The 20990-nt window shown below is 37.5% G+C and overlaps 1 protein-coding gene across 1 annotated transcript; it reads left to right on the top strand.

The window, feature by feature from the left end:
• Nucleotides 1-351: 351 nt before the first annotated feature.
• GALNT3 (polypeptide N-acetylgalactosaminyltransferase 3) lies at nucleotides 352-20859 on the top strand. Its single transcript, XM_005519755.3, has 12 exons — nucleotides 352-462; nucleotides 3208-3295; nucleotides 7918-8512; nucleotides 9788-9960; nucleotides 11103-11252; nucleotides 11504-11738; nucleotides 12529-12646; nucleotides 13039-13239; nucleotides 14320-14451; nucleotides 15063-15164; nucleotides 17734-17886; nucleotides 18339-20859. The coding sequence occupies exons 3-12, from the start codon at nucleotides 8004-8006 to the stop codon at nucleotides 18459-18461; spliced, it is 1896 nt and encodes a 631-aa protein (XP_005519812.1). The 5' UTR covers nucleotides 352-462; nucleotides 3208-3295; nucleotides 7918-8003; the 3' UTR covers nucleotides 18462-20859.
• Nucleotides 20860-20990: the final 131 nt, after the last annotated feature.

Genomic DNA, 20990 nt, shown 5'->3' with positions numbered 1-20990 from the left:
AAACCATGCTTCTGTAGAAAAGTGATTTTGTGCCTAATCTCTCTGGGAAGCTACATTGTGAAGAGAGAGAGCTCAGTGTGATACTCCTTTTCCCAGTCTGATCGCAGAGGGATTTTGTGTTTTGTTTCCCAGCACTGGAAGTGCTTGGTCAACCCCATCTTGCACAACCTCTTGGGTGATTGAAGCAAGCCCTAGCTGGGCCGTGGGGCGCTGGCTGCACGCTCTGTCGCTGTGCCGGAGCCCCGTGTCCGGAGCGGGCAGGGCGCGGCCGCTCCCTGGGCGCGCCCCCGCTGCCGCCGCCTCGCGCACCTGGGCGCCAGGTGAGGGCGGGGCGCAGGCGCGGGGCCGGCCGCGCGCACCTGGCGGGCGCGGGGCGGGAGCCGCAGAGCCCGCCCGGCTCCGGCCTCCCGGGGCTCCGGTGCCGCTCTTGGCAGCGCCTTCGCCGTCCTCCCGCCGGACGAGGTGAGTGGGGGAGCCTCGGGAGGCACCGCGCGGCTCCACTCCTCAGCCTCTCCGAGGGCCGTGGCCGGCGGCGGGGCGGCGTCCGGCGGCGGCGCAGCGAACGGTGCCGCTTCTCCTCCGCTCGCCGCAGCCGTGCGGGCGCGCCCGGCGGGGCTCGGCTGGCGGGCGGGAGCCGTGAGGTGAGGGGGCGGGCCTGGGGGGGCGCGGGGCCGCGGCTGCCCTGGGGGTCCCCCTCAGCCGCCCCTTGGCGCGCACGCTCCCGCCGAGCTTCAGCTCCCGCCGAGGCCGCCGGCCCCAGGGGCCTTCCCGGGGCCGGGACAACGCAGCCCTGCGAGCTCCGCTCCGGGGGAACGTGGAGCGCGCTAGGAGCCCAGGCTGCCGCCTGTGCGGACACAGGGCTCCGGGAAGTGCCGGCCGCATGCACTGTCCAAACCGAAGGTATTGACCGAGGGAGGTGTCTCTGCCACGTACGGATCCCGCCCAAGGGTTTGCCCACAGTACCGCATTGATTCGGGTGGCAGGGTGATCCCAATTGTGTACAGTGCCAGCTAGCTCTGGTGTATTTTGTCCTACTCAAAGGGGTTTTAAAGAGTTACCGCATTGTCTTTCCCCTCCGGCAGCTTGTTAGTCTTCTGCACAGCAGGTGACAATACTTAGACGATGTTTGCTTAGGTCTGGAGACTGACAGAAGACGTGTACTTTAAATTTAATAGCCTTAGTGTCATGGAATTTTAAAGTTCTTTTAGCTAAGTGTAAAATACTCTTTTACAAAGAAGAATTTATTAATAAAATTTTTTTGTTGGTTAAATAAAATATCTTACTGGAAATACAAGCATGTATGCATCTCAGTAGTGTTGTACATGTTAGTCTTCTGTAAAGAAAGACCTCCTTTGTTTAAAATATTATAAGTTATATTGATCAATTCAGTCTTGACTGAAGGCAGTGGTATGCTGCTGACCTACCAGACTTAGAGCCTGAGACAGAGCAGCCAACTCACAGGGTTTGGTTTCCTTTTTTAGCCAGATTTGCTCAATGGCCTGGTCAGTTTGGCATCTGCTACTGTCATCTCGAGGCTTCTCAGTAACAGAGCAAAGTAAAAATTAAGTTAGTTACAGAGAGCCTGAACTGCTATTTTTGTTGCACTGTGGGAAGGAGTAGAAGACCAGTTTTCCTCCTCCTCGTAACTGCTATTGCCACTTAACTTGTCCCTTTTTTGGGGTGGGGTAAATCCAGAAGCAGCCCAGATATCTTGAGCCCCGTCAAAATAGGAACAAGATATAATTGCCCTCCCTGCGACATTTCCCCAGTGTCTGTGGTTGTAGGTGACACACTGTGCTGCTTTGAGATAATTTCTTTTGCTTTGCCCAAGTTTGCTCCCTGGTTCTCATGTTCCAAGAGCCGTTACCTAGTCCAAGGTTTTCCCTCTTTTGGAATCAATGTGGAGAATCATGTTCACGATACAAATGCTCATCAGTTGCCTGCCAGCACTTACGAGTTTCTCATCCTTATCTGCTCATTGTTGTGTCTGTCTTCTACAAGATCTGAAAGTGCCACGAGTTTCTAAACTATAAAGTGCTTGATTTTTTTCAGTCATGCAAAGCATGGATTTATTCACTTGCTGTCTGTCCTTTTCTCTATGACTCACTGAGATCATGTGCCATAGGAAATAGTTCTGCTTACAAACAGAATCATATCACAAAACCACTGACAGTGATTTAGCAATTAAATTCTATCATCAAGTGACTACAGTGCACTAACATTGTTCAGCAGTGAAATGTACCTGGAACATTTGAAGTGGGGAGAGGAGGAAAGTGAAGACACCTATGGGAGCTTCGAACAAAGATTAGTTTAGCAGTCACTAACTCAGTAAATCTTCTATGAGGAGACTGTCTTTGCTTTAAGCTTATCACTTAAACAAAAGTTTAAGGCCAGTTAGAAGACTGTGATTTCAAGACCTGCACTTGATACTTGGATAATTTTGTTATCTTAGAAATGTTGCTACAATCAGGAAAACAAAACAAAAGTCCTCTGATTATGGTCCAGACATTATCTTTTGGTGCTTAAATGAAAATGAGACACTAATCCTTTTAAGTTAAAGCAGCACTTTACAGCTGCTATCATGCTCACATTTCATCGTGGCATTTTTAGGGACAGTCTAAAATAATTTTAAAGGAGGCCCAAAACAATCTGAGCGAGGAGGAAATACAGAGTTGAGTGAAATTTAAATTTGAGATAAGTGCATGTTACTTACATGTCCCAGGTCTGTAGAAATAAGCCATAAATATTTTTCTAATATATGGTTACTATATTTTTACTATGCTGTCAATTGTCAAAGGGAACTGTCTATCTCTGCCTATCACATGCTTGGCTGTAGACAAATGGTGGTAGTGCTAAGAGTGTGTGAAAGTTTGTGTTTGAAGCACTTCCATTAGAACGCATAGAAGGAGGTTTGGTGATGGTTTGTTTGGGGTTTTCCCTGATTTATTTTTTTGATCTAAATTAAGCTGCTGAAGGAGATATTTGACCAAGTTAGTTTCGTCAAGCTGTTCTGTGCTGCTGTTGCTCAGAACTTCTTCAGCTTCTTCCGTATGCTCCTCCAGAAGGTACAGCTTCTCATTTCTCTGTAATAATCAGTGAGGCGGGTTACATCTAGTATTCACTAGAATAACCTGTGCTCTTATTGTTTCTAAAATGAAGGCTCAGGAACCGAACTCATTCAGTATTCCTCTAACAACTTTTTTTCAGGACTAGAACCTCATTTCTACTGGATGAGCTTCAAAGAATGTACCCGGAGGAATAGCACCTGGGGTTTGTGAATTTCTATTTCTTTTAGGTATGTGTACCCTTTTTAGGAGTGCATTCAGTAGGAGCTCTGACTGAAACAGATAAGCAAGTGTGGAGATAGAAACTAAACAGCTGATTCTGTTTCTCATTTTCATGATTTTAGTTTTTAACTTCTGTACATTTCATTTTATCATTTGTTCCTTTATTTAAATCAAGAGCTAATATTCTTAAACAGTAAATGGTAGCATAGTTTGCAAAACTTAAGCGACTTGTTTAATTATCCCAAATTTCTGAAGTGCTTTTGAATGGTTTTGATTCTATGAAGAATCTTCATATTCCATATAAAGCTAGACCTTTATGAAGAGTTCACTCTGAATTGGATGTTTCTTAGTCTGACTGTCACCAAAGCTGCTTATGTGAATGGATGTTCCTCTAGGATGAACTTCTAGGAAATGCAAACAGTTTTGTTCAGTGATTTATTTTTTTTATTTTCCAATAGAAAAAAGCATCAATTTCCATGGTGGTAGAAGATGAAAATATCATTTACCATCCTGATTATTTGAGTAACTAATACTCATTCAAAGAAAACAAAAAGCCCTGTCTAGAATTTCAGATTCAGAAATACCAGCAGTGGAACTAGCACTCCTTACGGTTAGAATATTCTGAAATATCTTTTTCAGAGTTTTGCTAATTTGCAACCATGAGAACAGTTGATCATCAGTGTCAGGTTTGTTTGGGTTTTTTCTCAAGTATTTGCTCTGTGTTTTTATTTGCACACCCACCTTCTGATTAAGGGGACTCCAAGGTTTGAGGAAGGGATTGTATGCTTTGATAACAAGGGAAATAGAAAAACTTTTTGAGACTCTGCTTCTGGAATTATAGAAGAATTAGGTTAAGTTGAAGCCAAGTTATATATAGTTAAATAGTTTTGATTAGAATAATTCTGAACCATTTTTTCCTTATTTTTCCCATTTTTTAAGATTTTTGTTATGTTTTCGTTTTAGTATTTTTACTGAATCTTTTAGGTTTTTATGTTCTTTAAGCAATATTGTCAGGAAACATTTGAAACGTGTTTAACATTAGGATAGAAGAAAAGTAGATTTTAAAAGGTTTTTTTAAAAGAACTGAGGTCAAGTATATTGTTGATACTAAAACCCCAATGAATTTTGTCTTGCATGATTGGAAAGAATTTCTGCTGATTTGGGTTAAGGATACTTTCACTTTTTTATTAAAGACTGCTCTCTACAATGTTGTTCAGATCAAGCTAACAAAAAAATCAGAGTTTTCTGCTTGTTGGCTACATTAGCAAGGCTTTCTTGTAAGAGGTTTTGCAGACAGTCTGACATCAGAACCAGTGGGTGGCATAATGTAACATAGACTGCATTGAATTCTCACGCTGCCCATGAGATGTGGTTTGAAGTAGTGTGGCAGCTGCTTTTTGGAACTTTTAGAAGACTTTAGTAGTACATTTTAGATTTCTGGTTATTTTCTTCCTAAAAAAAAATAAAAAATCCAACTTCAGATGTTTAGGGCTAGTTATTTCAAAGTGCTGTAAGAATCCAGACTATTATTAGTGAAAATAACACTAATGAATAGAAGATTAAATGCTTTGCTAAGCAGTCACCCCAGGGAGTTTAATCATGCCACATATTTCTTCAGCGTGTCCTGGAGGATTGAATAGTAGCTTGGTTTGTGTTTGCTGACACATTACTATGCCATGAAAATGTGAGAGGCATTTGTGGGGAATAAGGATTGTATTTCTGACTACAAAATTATCCTGGTAAAAGCCCTAAGTAAGATACAGCTTTCATAGCAAAAGTTCTTTGGACAACGCAGCTTCTGTTCTGGAAAATGCTACTCTTTTGTGTGACAAAGAACTTTTCTCTTATTGTAAGAAATATCCCTATCAGATGTTTTTTCAACAAAGCTACACGCAGCATTTGTCTATATCAAAATTTTGCTGTATGCTTGTGGCAATCAAGCCTCTGTCCACCTTGTGTTTGCTGCACATACTATTCCAAGGCTGTCACTTGATTCTTTCTTAAAGAAACCTCACTTTCACTTGATTCTGTGCATGGCATACTAGTAGAGTGTACTAATCACACTGAAAGGTTTAAGTTGTGTTGCTGTCTTCCACAGCACACCTAACTCCAGGGAAGGTTCTTTTCTAGGGACAGACACATTTCATATGTGTGTTGTGGCAGCATGCTCCACATGTCTCTTGTTTCTAATGTCTCTTAAGACATCATGTATTTCAAATATACTTAAAGGTAGATAAAGGTATAAAGATTTTTTTTCCCATTTGAGGAAGATATATTTCTATTGGTTATTGATTTCTCAGCTCTAAGATTTACTAGTATCTTACGTGCTTGCGCATGGTGCACTGTGAAACAGTAATGTGATTTTCTTTTTGATAGTGTTAGGAAGGCATTCCTGATTAGCAACGTGCAGAGGCTGTAGCCTCTGCTAATCTGTACATATAGTTGGTGTTTTACATCATGTATTGCATTTTCATGGCAAGGTTCGGAGGTGAGGGTGACTGCATGGGTGGCCTCTGTGATAAGAGACATGGGGCTGCCCCCCACCTCCAGTCTCATCCAGGGCTGAGCACAGCTGGTTCCAGCCAGCTGTAAAATAGACCCACTGTTGGCCAAAGCTGAGCCACCCAGTGTAGCAGGTGGTGCCTCTGTAATGAGGTATTTAAGAAAGGGTAAAAAATACTGCGCAGCAGCTGTGAGAGAGTGGGAAAAATGTGAAACTGCAGAACCCAAGGTCAGTGAAGGAAAGTAGATATTCCAGGCACTGGAGCAGATATTCCCTCTGCAGCTCATGGAGAAGACTGCAGTGAGTAAGAATTTCTCTGCAGCCCATGAAGGGCCACCCTAGAGGAGGTGTCCACACTGCAGCCTATGCAGGACCCCAGGCCAGAGCAGGTGGATATACCCTGAGGAAAGCTGCAGCCTATGGAGAGCTCATGCAGGAGCAAGATCCTGGCAGGAACTGTGACCCGTGGTTTATGGTGGAGCAGTTTATTCTGAAATACTGTACCGCATGGAGGGAAGCCATGCTAGGGCAGGGCAAAAGTATGCAGAGAAAGGAGTGCTAGGGATAAAGTCTTACAAGCTAACCACCGCCCTTATTATTCATTCCTTCTGCACCATTAGGCAGAATGGAGAGAGAAGAATTGGGAAGGAGTGAAGCTGAGCCAGGGGAGGTAGTCTGACCTTTGTTTTTCACCATCCTACTCTATTTTGAATTTGCAATAAATTCAAATTCATCATTACAGGTCTGTTTTCCCGGTGACAGTAACTGGTAAGTGATCACGCTGTCCTTAGCTCAACCCATGTGATTTTCCTTCTTATTTTGTCCCCACTGTCATGCTGAGGATAGAAAGCAAGAAAGTGACTGGGTTGGTGTCTGGCAGCCAGTCAAGATCAACCCACCAGACACTGTGAGAAAATGTGACATTTTTCAATCCGGCAGATTGGTATTTTGGTACAATCCTTTCATTCGGAGGAAAGTTTTTATTTGTAGTCTTTCACTGTAAAGGTATCAGTATTGTAGTTCAAATGTTTCAGCAGTAAGGAAAGATGGGAAAATAGTATATGACGCAGAAGTGGGCTGGTTTGTTTGGTTTGGTTGAAATTTTGTGAGTTGAGAAGCATGTTTTTGGTACCTTTTAGCATGATCTAATATGCTTCCCCTCTGTGTTCTTTTAACAATAACTCTATGGTAAAAACACTGTAGTTTGAATGTACAGGTTTATTAAGCTGACATGAGCTTTGAAAAACAGTATAATCTGAAGAAATCCAGATGCTTAGTTTCTCTTGTAGATTCTTGAAGAAAAGCAGGTAAAGGGTGGGGAGTTTGTATCTCTTCCTGAGTATATATTACTCCATTTAAGATCTACTTGTATTTCAGAGGAAAAAATAGAAAAGTAGTTTTTGCAGTTTTGTGGTCAGTAGTTAGCAAGTGGGAACTAACTGTGGCTTTTAGCTAGATGCTGTTTATTTCTCTTCGTGATTCACATCCATGCCATTTAGACAAAAATGAAGCTATTCCCTGAATAGCTATTCCAGCTATTCAGGCTGGTGGCAGAATGTATCCCCTTCTTGTAAACTGCCTGTTTGGCAGAGGAAATTTAATTCAAATCACTTAGATTTTGGGAGTCCTCAAATGTCTTTCATAGTTTCATCTTTGAAAGCAAGTGAATTATTACTTGTCTGTGAAGAAAATAGTGGCGGAAACTTAAAAATTGTTGAAATGTGTTGATTGAAAAGACTTTCCTATCTTTTAGTTTACTTTTCACATGGCTCATTGAACTAAAATGTCCTGCCTCTGTAAGACTTTATTCTAATTTTAAACAAACTACTTGGAAGAAAATAAACTTGAAGTAGTGGCACTGTGTAGAAATAGTGTTTTATTCTTAATGGTATGTCTGATTTCTGGTTCTTCTATATGAAGTGTATTGAACAAATAAAACCCAAAACAAAAAGCAGAGGGCATTTTGGGTATCTTATTGATAGGTTTGATGTATCTTAAAGTGCTGTAGTATGCATAACATTTGACTTTTGGAAGCTCTGAATTAATTCCTTCCCATTAATTTCTTATGGCTTTACATAGTTTAATATACTAGATGTCTAAATGAATACTATTTGTTTTAATTTACAGGTGTTAAAATTTCAAGAAATGCTGTAACAAATTTGAAGAACAACACTCACAGAAACGTTTGTTGTGTGAAAATTTTTAAAACTAGAATGGCCTTGAAAAAGACACCTAAACTATTTAAGACATTTTTTCACTGGAAACTTTGGAAATTTAGCATTATTGTGTTTGTCTTTCTGGTATTTTTATTTTTATTACAAAGAGAAGTGGGTGTTCAAGATTTTAAGGATGAAGCAGGGATTGAGCCAGTTGTTGGAAAGAAAAGTCATGTATTAGGTCTTGTGTTAAATGCTATGAACAATATCAAAGGTGCAAAGCCAAAAATGCAGATAAAAGCACCCGTTAGGCAAACTAAGATTCCTGGAGAGAGACACTGTTTGCCAGGGCACTATACTCCAGTGGAACTGAAACCCTTTCTAGATCGGCCGCTTCAAGATCCTAATGCTCCTGGAGCTTCTGGTAAAGCATTCAAAACCATCAACTTAAATTCAGAAGAACAGAAAGAAAAACAGGTTGGAGAAGAGAAACACTGTTTTAATGCATTTGCAAGTGATAGGATTTCTTTACACCGAGATCTTGGACCAGACACTCGACCTCCTGAGTAAGTTGAAATGTGTATGTCCTGACAGTTGAAAAACTTCTCAGAAATTCAGACTGCAAAGTGATTTTTGTTCAGCAGTAGGTGATAGTTTAGGAAAGTCTCCTAACTATACATAATGATTGGCTGTACATAATGATCCACAGTGCCAAAGCCAAGAATGTTTAGAAAAGCTCACTTCTTTCATGGTTTTGAATTCAAAGTAACCATATTTAAATAAGGTGTTCTGCTTTTGCCTGTAAGGCTAAAATTTCCACGTAACTTTCAGGAAGCCTGCTTAGTTTTACTTAGAAGACTAAAACTAAAAATGTGGCTTCAACATTTTTCCAATTAAAACACCACTCCTATTTTCTTAGCATTCAGTGTTAATAAAATCATTGGCATAATTTAATAAATTAGGAATTGTAAACTGTTGAACAAGGTAATGGAAGATCTCAGAAGCAATCTGGTAGTATTGAAGAATTTTTTAAATGTAGACTGTAGGATTTAGACTGAGCAGTCTCACTGTCAGATGAACTGTTGTCAGCCATCTGTGCCAGAAGTGGCTAAACTTCTGAGCTGCTGCTGATACACGTGGTGCAGCTCACCATAACCTCTCCTAGAGCATAACTGGGGAGGTTTTGCTTGTTTATTTTGTGAGGCAATGATTGTGGTTATTACCCTGGGGTGTCCTCCAGCCCCTAAAGCTGACAGGCAATAAACAGTAAGTGTGAACTTACAAATACAGCATTGTCATCTTGAAGTGCCATTGGATCTAAAGTTTTATTTAGGATATGTCAGTCTTGGAAAACTGGGTTTAAAATTGAATGGGACATGGCTGCCCTAAGGCTTACATAGCATTTCTACAAAGCTTTGAAATTTGAATTAGGTTATATTTTTCCCTTGCAAACTCTGAATTTTTCTAATAAATATTCTTCTTTGTATTCTTAGGTTTCAGCAGTAATGGTGACTTTTTAGTTAGCTCAGTCAGTACCTGCTGCTCTCAAGAAAATAATATTTTATTAAGAAGGCCTAGGTATTATATGAAATGTACTGAAATGTGTGTGAGACAGAAGTAAAGCTAAGTTGTTCAGTTCTCAGTCATGATATTTTAAAAACTATTCTGCACAGCTGCTCCAGTTGAAGTACCTACCTTTGCACTCCAAAGCTAGGATAGAAGGCAGAGAAGCAAAACTATTTAATGTCCATAGTTAAAAAGTTTTGTACTAGAAAGAAAAGTTTAAGAGTTTGAATAAAAAGTTACCTGTTTTGTAACCCCTGACACTTTCTAATTCGCAGATGTATTGAACAAAAATTTAAGCGTTGCCCGCCATTACCAACCACAAGCATTATCATCGTTTTCCATAATGAAGCATGGTCAACTCTGCTCAGAACCGTCCACAGTGTGATGTATACATCTCCTGCCATACTGCTGAAGGAGATTATTTTGGTGGACGATGCCAGTGTAGATGGTAAGAAGTCTTTCTGCTTTTGGTTCTCTTTTTGTTTTTTTTAATTGAAGATGTTAGGATTGCAGATAAATCAGCTAAGGGGATGTCTCTTTACAACTATTGACATGTATAACAGCATTCTAAGTGATTTTGTTGCTTTCTTTTCTTTTTAAATATAAAATAACTCTCCCTCACCTTATTTTTCCATAAGGTAGTCAAATATGAAATTCCTGTGCCCTAAAATGTTTTTAAACCCCTTTTCTATTTTTTCCAATTCTGATGCTGATTTACCTGCTTAAATGCTTGCATGACAAGTAACTTTGTAATTTGTGTTTCAAACCAATTGCAGTTTGTGGAACAAAGTTTCCAAGTATAAATTGGTCCAGACTTGTAGAAATTTGCATTTTATCATAGTGGTTGTCTTGATGCAAATTAATTTCATTAGTATGAAGGGAGTGTCTTTATTAGAAAGTAAAATTATTTAACGGCAAAATAATCTTCAACAGTCAAGCTGAGTCTCAAAAATAATTATACATACTTTTATTAATGTATTTACACTTTTTTGTAAGTCTGTATTGAGTATATTGAAACACTTGGATGTGAAGTATGTTCAGTAGTACAGTTTAATACTAAGGATGGGCAAAATAAAGTGATGTTGGATGTTTCATGAGACATGTGAGTTTCTTTCTCAAAATCTGGACATTGAAATAGTTTGTTATATGGCTTCTGTTGTGTGCTGTGCTATTGTAAATACTGTAGCCTTTGAAAACTGTAAATGTGCCATCATTTACATCATTAAGGAAACCATTTGCATGTTCTGTAGATAATGTAAGTATGAGATCCATTTGCTACAATAATGGAATTGGTATTCAAATGGTTAACACTGCAGCAGAGATGTGCTAGCATGTCCTTTCATCTTCATAATTATTTTTATGTTCTATCTCCTGTTCTCTGCTGGTCACCTCTTCCTACACACATATCCGCAAAATACTCAGCCCCTAAAAATAACCTCCAGCAGATAGGAATTTTTATGGCTTTGATGATAATTTGAGATAATTTCTGGGGTTAGTGTGAGTTGTCTATCTTGTTTGCTTACTAGTGTAACATTTTGGGTGGTGGCATGTGCATATACTGAATATCCTGACACTGATTCCTCTTTCTAGAATACCTGCATGATAAACTAGATGAATATGTGAAACAGTTTCAAATAGTTAAAGTAGTCCGTCAGAAGGAAAGAAAAGGTCTGATCACTGCACGGTTGTTGGGAGCTTCAGTAGCAACAGGAGAGACCCTTACCTTCCTGGATGCTCATTGTAAGTGTAACCTGTAACTTTGCCAGGTCTAGTTTATAATGCTGTTGTCTTTGATTTAATGTTGCAGATTTTTTATGGATTATAAATGTTAGCAATATATCATCTTTCCTATTGCTATTTCGTATTATTGAAAGTATAATTGGCAGTGCTATTTAAAAATAGTCCATATTGGCTTTCTGGACATATTAAAACATACTCTGTGTACTACTTTATAGCCAGGCAAAAATTCAGTGTTCCCATTTTCTTCACAGGTGAATGCTTTTATGGCTGGTTAGAGCCATTATTGGCAAGAATAGCTGAGAATCCTGTTGCTGTTGTAAGCCCTGACATTGCTTCTATCGATCTCAATACATTTGAATTCAGTAAACCATCTCCTTATGTGCATAGCCATAACAGAGGAAATTTTGATTGGAGTTTGTCATTTGGATGGGAGTCTCTTCCTAAACATGAGAATAAAAGAAGAAAGGATGAAACCTATCCAATTAGGTAAACGTAATTTGAATACTATTTAAATCCTTCTGTTTTAATGGAGTTTTTCTTACGAACAGCAGTTTGTAAATAAATTAGTTCTTCAGATGAGTATAATCAGACATCTTAGCATCTTAGATGCTTTTTGTAATACTTTCTTTAAGAACCACATTTTAAAGCATCCATAAAAATATCCCTCAAGACAGTAATTGCTCTGCATTACTTTTACATACAGTGGAAATGGCCTATATTCCTAGGGGGGAAGGGGCAGAGGAGAATCTGGTGGTTTAGTAAGGAAAGAAGTGGGAATATATATGTATATATGTAAGAGGGAATCCTACAGAGGATTATACACAATTATTTTCAGAGACAGTACAATGATTCTGTCTCCTCATTCACTTTATTTGAAAGAATAACAAAAAGGGTCAGAGCACCCAAATACTAGGCTGATATAGTAGTGCATTTGATGATAATTGTACCTGCTTTGTCCACAGGCAGGTTACTGGTCTATAGGAGTTGTACTTTTGCTCAGTATCCTTCATACAGAGAAAGTTTGTTGGTTTTCCTGAAGCTTTCTTTTATGCCAGCAGTCGTTAGTTTGAACGAGTTCTTAATAAATGGCAATAAGCTGTCAAAGGAGGCTGTGTGAACATATTTAAGTGCTAGAAGTATTATCTATGCCAGGAATATGCATCACTAGTGAAATACTAACAAGAGCATGGAAAATTCTTATAACAGTTGCACCATGATTTTGCATCTATGTTTAAAAAATCCCACTGTCTTTCTCAGTAAAATTTTGGTTTTGCAGAACACCTACTTTTGCTGGAGGTCTCTTTTCAATATCAAAAGCCTACTTTGAACACATTGGAAGCTATGATGAAGAAATGGAAATATGGGGAGGTGAAAATATAGAAATGTCTTTCAGAGTAAGTTTAGCTCCCTAATAAGTAATTGTCTCTATGTTGACAGTGTACAGGGGATTTGAGAATAAATTAGTATTAGATATTGACTCCTCTGCTTTATCAGCCAGCTAGGACAAGGAAAATTGAATTACTAATTACCTTTGAAATAAAATACAAACATGCTCACTTAAACAGCTTTTAAAATTTTTTTAAATGTTTTAGGGTTGTATCTGAAATGTCTGTTTCCAAGGTTTATCTGATTAGGAAATTCACTAATGATATGCCTCAAATACATAAAATACAAAAAACCCTTGGTAGTGGTTTGATGTGTTCTGGCAAACAAAAGTATTACTAAATCTTTTTCCACCCCCTGAATTCCAATTGCTGTGTACTTACTTACTAAATGTTATTATTAGGTATGGCAATGTGGTGGACAGTTGGAGATCATGCCTTGCTCTGTTGTTGGCCATGTCTTTCGCAGCAAGAGTCCCCATACTTTCCCAAAAGGTACTCAGGTGATCACACGTAATCAAGTTCGCCTTGCGGAAGTGTGGATGGATGAATATAAAGAAATATTTTACCGAAGGAACACAGAGGCAGCAAAAATTGTGAAACAAGTAGGTGGTGGTGGTGGTATTAGAAATCACACTTGCTGCAGTGAAAGTTTTGGTGAGCAAAAGTTATTTATTGACAAAGTATGTAAGGATTCTAGATATTTTATTGAAAAGACTGTTCAGTTTGTTTAATGTTGCAACCCCAACAAACATGAAAAAAACTAAAGTGTTTGGGTGATGAATGTTGATTTTGTATGATGAGGTTTTTTTATTGATGTTTTTCTTCATACATTCTTCTGGGTTGTTTACATTGTGCAGGTACAGGAACTACAGAAGGACATGAAACTACTGAGTGTAGACAATGTAAACTAACTTACTCTCTGGAGTGAGAAAAATATCTTGTTAGTTTTGAGTTGCTTAGTAGTCTTACTGAAAAAACAGGTTTTGATTTTCTTTAGCAGCAGACTAAAACTTACATGATGATGGATAACCATCCTGTCTCTATCTGCTTAAAAGTCAGTTATCTTCAAGTAAATAAATATTTGGGTTGAGGTTGGGTGTTGGCTTATTTATTTTGTAAGTTTTCTGCCCAGCTAGAATCTAGAGTTTGCTTTTAGAAGCTATTTTTCCCCCTTGATATGATAAATTTTTGTGACTGTTGTATCACTGAAAGCATTACATTTCCTAGGCATGTTCAGCAGCTAAACAACTAAATTTTGTTTGGGAGATTTTACATGGTACTGGATATTATGCTAATTATTTAATTAATCCAGTTTGTTATTTCAGCATACAATTTTAATGAGATCAATTGTCTTTATGGCTGTCATCGGTATGGTCTTATTTGTACTTTCCCCCTTCATGGCACTGTGTTAAAACTTTCTTGGGACTAAAGATACTTCCATGTTTTCTGTCTTACAATGTATTTTTCTTGCAAGTGCTTTGAAATGCTGCAGGATGGATGTCAGTAATGTTACGACATTGAAAGACAGCAGTAACTGTAGTAGTATAGCATTAACAAGAAAAAAATCAACAAAAGAAACTTAAACCTTGTCTAGTACTACACAAAATATCATAGTTTACATATGCAAAATTAATGTTAATATATTTATCTTCCATCCTTCTTTACCTCCTTTCCTTTATCAGAAAACATTTGGAGACATATCAAAAAGACTTGATTTAAGGCAGCGCCTGCAGTGTAAAAATTTTACCTGGTACCTCAGTAATGTTTATCCAGAAGCATATGTGCCTGACCTGAATCCTTTGTTTTCTGGATATGTAAGTTTAATTTTATTTACTTTGTATATTCTTCATAGTCCAGGATGTTTGCTAATCTCTTGTATTACCTTAGCCATAGGTTTTAGACTTTAGCTGCTCTAGGGTTTTCTGTCACTACTCTGGACAAAGAATCTCTTCTGCATACCTTATATAGCTTTGTCAGTAGTTACGTAATTTTCATTTTTCATTTATATCAGAAGTCATTTTCCCTGCCAAATAACTTTAGACATTGCATTGCTAAAACAAACAAACAAACAAAATAATAGTTCTTAGCTTGAGGTGAACATGAGTTTTTAGCATGTATTTACAAATAAAACTTTCCCTTCCTCCTGTTTCAGCTATTTTGTGTATATGTTCAAATTGCGATTTGAATAACAGTAACATTGTACAGAGCATGCTCATAACTCCATGTGTGACTGTAGTTTCTAGGATTTTAGTTAGCAAATATTAACAAAGAAAACAGGATTTTTAGATTTGAGCAGAGCAGAAAGTAAAAATGAACTAACAGCTGTAATTGTCAAACTAAAGGTGACTTTTGTCTATGACTGAGACAGTTTAAGTTTCTGTCATTCCACTGAGCTTTTTTTATCCTGATAACACCCTTTCTTTAGTTAAAAAATATAGGTAACCGCATGTGTCTGGATGTTGGTGAAAATAACCATGGTGGCAAACCATTGATTATGTATTCTTGTCATGGACTTGGAGGAAACCAGGTAAAATATTTGATACCTGATTTTTATTCTCTCTCCTAAATGTAGCTTTACTGTATAAAAGCTTTCAATTCATTTTAGAGAAATTGACTAATTTTTAATATGTAATTTCTCTCTCCTTATCTCTTGTTTCTTTTATTTTAACAGTTAGTTCCTGTATATTTATTTACAGAACAGTTCTTACCACTCTTCATGTCATGTCCTGTTTCTAATGTTTTAACTTCAGTATACAAATTCAGATTTCAAACACACTTGCACTGCTTCACTTGTCCTTTTGTTTCTGTGCAAAACCTTTTCATGCCACCCTTACTCCTGTCTTTTAAGTGTTGTCTCCTTAATTCTTCCTTTCCTTATGCTTCCTCCTATTGCTTCTTTCTCTGTCACCAGGACTCGCACTCTCAAGGAAGATGTTGTTTGGAAGCCGGCCAATGGGAGACCAAGTGTCCAGGCCTGAGCCACCTTCCCTATCACGCTTGCAGCCTCACAGTATGAGGTCAAAGTGGCCTATCCTGTACTGGCTAATGCAAGTGAATAATATGTTTCCATTTGTTCAAGAAGAGCTCTCTTTGGTCCATAGCTCTTGGAGGCAGCCATGGTGCTCTGTTCCTTCTACAATATGACTTGAAATAGATGTCAGATACTGAATCATTCCGTCATTACTGTAATACTAACAAAAGGAACATCTCCTTCCCTGCCCAGAAATTCACACTTCTCTGTTGCCTTAAAAAGTGATCCTTAATTATTAAAGATCAGCAAAGGTCTAAAAGTTTTTATTAGAATATAATTGTTAGCTTATTGGGGGGGAGGGTGGTAATAAATTTTCTTTCGGTCTTAAAAGACATCCATTGATGGCACTGTGAAAATTGAGACATATAATCCTAGTCAGATGATACCTTTTTAATAATTTTTTGTGAGACATGGCATGCTGTCTAGATTAAGAACTACCCTATTATACTAGCTTCTTACAGGATTGAATTTGGGGTTTTATTCGATTGTGGATTAATACTATTAGCCTTTTCACATTTTCATTATTAATTCATTAATTTGGGAACACTGTAGAAAGACATTGTATTAAGAAATCTGCTGTATGCTTCTATTGTTCTCTAAGTTTTCTTGGGCTATACTAAGACTCTGTTCTTTCAAGTGTATTTTTGTTTTCCCTCCTGCTACAAAGTAACAGTCCCTTTAAATGCCAGCCTTCAGACAATTTATTTTGCTGAAAATGCTTAAAATATGCATATTTGCTTACTTAACCCTTCTCATTACAATGCTTTGTTTTCAGTTGTCCTCTATTCTTTACCAGACTTTCAGCAGTGTAGGCTGATATTTCCCATGCCGTCATCTTTGTCCATATATTTGAAATGGGAGTAGAAAAGAGAACCTAGTTTTCAGAATTACACATCAATTGTATATTATTCTTCCTTTGCTGAATATTGGAGGCTGGAGACATGCCCATCTCAATAGCCAAAATGAATAAAGTTCTAAACATAGTTTTCAAGTCATTATTTTCAGGGTTTGCAGAGATTTTGAAGTTCCAAAAATAAATCAGGACAGATTAAGTCAGATTACCAGATTAAGAGTAAATTACTATGCTTGAGAGCTAAATGACTAAGCAGGTCACTCCTTCAAATATCTGTTTTGAGGACTAATGTTGGTCATAGTCTTAAGAGTGAGATGCCTGTTGTTCCTCAGTGCTGTTCCCATTGTTTCCAAGGTAGCAAGGAGGTGATTGCTGACCACTGGAAAATGGAAGGCCAAGGTGGGTAACTGAGCCTGGCCTTAATATTCAAAGGAAAGATATGATGAAGATGGCTGACATCCAGAGGCAAGAAACAGTAGCAGTGAGATGTAATGTTAGGGACTTTGCTGGTTAATGTGGGAGAAAACGAAGAGACCAGGATGTTAGGTTAGGGCTGGAGGGGTAAAAGAACAGCTGTGTCTGTAATTTATAGAAGTAATCCCTGTTAGGATCAGAATTATAGCTGAGCCTTAGAAGTGCTCTGCTGTCAGGAAAACATGGTAAAATGAGCTCACAAAATACATGCTTATAGTTACTTTTCTAATGGTTACCTCACAAGAGGATATAACAGCATCCTGTTGTTCACTTTTATTGTTTAAATCAAGCAGCAGTACAGAAATCAGTATTGTTTCATGTGATAACTTTTTTTTTGGTTGCTATGAGAAAAAACAAATTAGCAACAGAATTGAATACAGGTTTTTAAAGTTAAGAAATGCCAAAATTTAAGTTAACTTAAACTATCTCTATTCTTCAGTTTGTCTTCTTGAATTATGTATGGTCTGTGTGGGAGTAAGATTTTGCATCATAGTGCACATGCAGCAAATGTTATTTCCAATTTATACATACAAATATAAATTAGTATTGCATACTACTAAAAATTGCTTTCACTTTTGTAACCACTTTTGAAGTGTCTGTGCGAAAAATCAGAGGAATTATTCTGTAGTCTTTAATTTTTGAATATGAAATGTATTACTTTGTGTATGGGAATTTGAAAGGCTTAGTTTAATACTTTTCTTTTTGTTTACCAAAATTTAAAAACAATTATTTACATAGTACTTTGAATATTCTGCGCACCATGAAATCCGCCATAACATTCAGAAGGAGCTTTGTCTGCATGCTTCCAAGGGACCTGTGCAGCTTCGTGAGTGCACCTACAAAGGCCAGAAAACCTTCGCTGTTGGAGAGGAGCAGTGGCTGCACCAGAAGGTACATATCCTGTGCAGTGAAATGGCACTTTTATTTGTGAACTTTGTTAATTCCAGATTTCCAATAAAAGCAAAAATGCCAACAAAACAAAAACTCTGAAGCCAAAAAGAGTAAGTTAAATTTTGGCAGGAACATTGAGATAATTTCAGCTTTTCAGTTACAGATCAAAACTTGATTTCACTAGTAGGAACATCATGTAAAAAAACAGTTGATATCCTTTAGTGTGTTTCTCTAGACATCCACCTGGAAGTCAATTCAGATGTTTTGTATTTTTAAAATATTTAACAAAATTTTCCTAAAAAAGCAAATTGGAATTCACGTATTTTCCAGCCCCCTCTGCACCACCTGTATGAGCTTACTCTTTAACACCCAGCTTGGGGGAAGAACTGTGGGGGGAAATACCATGCTCATTGCTTGTTCACTTTTTTCCCTCCTTTTTTTCCTCACTTTAGGATCAAACCCTGTACAATGAAGCACTACATATGTGCCTTACAGGAAATGGAGAGCATCCAAGCTTGGCATCCTGTAATCCCTCAGACCCTTTCCAGAAGTGGATCTTTGGCCAGAATGATTAAGATTTGATATTATAGGCCAGAAGCATTTTATTAAAAGAACCATTCTGAGCTGTGATTATATACGTAAACTGGATTGTTATGTGATAGTTGAAATGCACAATGTTTGAACAGTTTCTTTTCCCTCTTAAATTGGATATAAAATGTGTCATCAGAGATTCCCTGGGAATCTGTTATACCAAAGATAATTGGGATCCTGGTTATATTTTGTTTACAATATTTCTATGATAAGACTTTATATGTTGACCTCTGATTTATGGATCCTATTAGTTCTCTTTTATCTTAGAGGCCATATGTGAGGGGGTTTTTGACATATTTTAAGTACTTCTGAAGAAGATTTATTTTCTCTGTAGTGTCATGAGAAATTATTGCCTACTCCCTAAAACCCGATACACTTTACATGTATGTTTTTATGCTCAAATGGCTGATTTTTAAAATAATTTACTTAGTGAAACTTTCTCAATATTTTTACATTCCTTCACTTGGAAAATTAAATATTTGACTGTCAGGTCAAAGCCGAATAGGACAACACATTGTGCTCAGCTTCTAGGAAGTCAGTTGTTTGGTAGAAGAAAAAATTCTCGCTGAAATATGTATTTATAATTATTTTAATGTAAAATCTGCTTATTTTGATACTAATATTTTGTTTAGCCAAAACTTCCTGTATAGTTTTTTTTTATATTTCATGGACTTAAAAATTTATTATCAAGATGTATTGTAGTAGGCTTCCGAGATGCTTAACATTCACACATTTTTCCAGCAATCTGTTCATTACTGCTTTTAAATTACATGTTATCTACTAAACTTCTGCCCCTACCTTCTAGTGATTTATGCAATATTTACCTCACAGGTTTCTAATACTATCCATATGTTATTTCTTGTGCCAACACTTGCATATTAATATTTTTTTCTTGTTTCTGTTTCCCCTTTTACAAAGGACTAATCTCAGATTTATCGGTCTGAGTGAAACCTTGGCCTAACTATTCTGCTAATTATAGAAAATAATATAGAATAATAAAATATAATCAATTTTTAAAAATTTGTAAAGTGAAGACAAAAGTATTTGGCTGTATGATCAAATGTAAAGCTGAGAATAAACTTGAAGGGGTGAGTATTAAAGACTGAATAGGACAAAAAATACACTAGTAATAAATCTGTCCTTTTGTCCTAGTAATCAAGTAGTATCATTACAGATAAATGTTAACTTATGTCTGGTGGGTGAATGGATGATGATGTGAGGGGTTTTTTTACTTCTGTGGTGGGGAGGGAGCCTGTCCATAATTTAATGGTACCTAGCTGATGAGTTCAGTTTCTGAATACAAGCAAGAGAAGTTCCTTTCAGTACTTGTAAGGCAACTGAAAGACAAAAAGTGTATAAGCAAGGACAAGTGATAATTTGCCAGAAGCTTTAAGTCTAATTTATTTTGTCTCAGCTTTTGTAAGGCTTTTGGAGACAGCTGTGAGAATATCCCATGAAGTTAAAGCTGTATAACTTAAAATAATTTGATAGAGAGTGAACAGAAATTGTTGAAGAGACTGTACCAGGAAGTGTTACTTATCCCCTGAAACTGGAAGGTTGTGTAGAAAGATCTGCCTGTGTCTTCTGATAAATGTTTTAATTTGGTAATGGAATACAAAGTGTTATTACTTTTGCAGATCAAACCAATATTGGAAGGCCAATATGTGCACTTGATAAAATGGGGGAGTTGAGGAAAAACAGAATGCAGGTCAATGAGAAAACTGTTGAACAATATGAATAGAGGATGGGAGATTACACAGAGAGCAGCTGTGTTGTGTTGAACCTTGGGTATGGAATGGAAACTGTCCAAGGAACCTGTTCTAGAAGACAAGGTATTTAGCATACCAGTTTAAAAGTACTTGTTCTTTTAGTTCTCAGTTCATGTTACACAGAAAATGCATTACTTTTAATATCACTGAAGGATAATTTCTTCATGCAACCTGTTTCTCTTACAAGCTTGTCAGATTGGGATTTGCACATACAAAACATTATTTATCTACTCATTATCAGTTGGGATTTTGCCATTTTAGGATTTTTTTTAAGACCTAATATTTTAAACCAGGGTAGAATTTAAATTGCAAGGAAATGAGTGTTCTGTTGATCTTGGAGGTAGGAACTTCTTCCTAAGTTATGCTAGAGATGCTCCACTTTGTATTTTTTTGGTATTTTGCAGATACAGCAATATATGTAGTTGTTTTTTGCAGAGATTAGGTATAGCAATTCACCTCGTTATTATATTTTGTCTTTAGTTCTAGATATAGAAAGGGAAAATAATTCTATGATTTTAACATGGTCTTTTAGGATTTTCCTTTCATTTATTGGGACTCCTTCTCTGGCCTAACATAGGTCACTAGTACAAAATATGTATTATACATAGTATTTTTTTAAAGTATGTTAACCATTATAGTTCCTCGAACTGTGACATTTTAGTCTGTATTTTGCAGTACCTAGTACGGCAGTTCAGTCTTACTCCCTTCTACCTACCAGAAAAGAGGGAGACGGATCTATAAGTA

The sequence above is a fragment of the Pseudopodoces humilis genome, chromosome 8 (genome assembly GCF_049639895.1).
Source record: "Pseudopodoces humilis isolate 2021_Gansu_Grassland_sample_001 chromosome 8, ASM4963989v1, whole genome shotgun sequence".
Taxonomy (NCBI): domain Eukaryota; kingdom Metazoa; phylum Chordata; class Aves; order Passeriformes; family Paridae; genus Pseudopodoces; species Pseudopodoces humilis.
Note: the sequence above shows the minus strand (reverse complement) of the source record. Positions and strands in the feature narration are given on the sequence as shown.

Excerpts from the sequence above, each read along its gene's own strand:
- GALNT3 (XM_005519755.3), top strand. The coding sequence starts at position 8,004 with ATGGCCTTGAAAAAGACACCTAAACTATTTAAGACATTTTTTCACTGG. Across the intron at positions 11,739-12,528 it reads GATGAAACCTATCCAATTAG|AACACCTACTTTTGCTGGAG; the intron begins GTAAACGTAATT and ends TTGGTTTTGCAG. Across the intron at positions 15,165-17,733 it reads ATGGACTTGGAGGAAACCAG|TACTTTGAATATTCTGCGCA; the intron begins GTAAAATATTTG and ends TTATTTACATAG.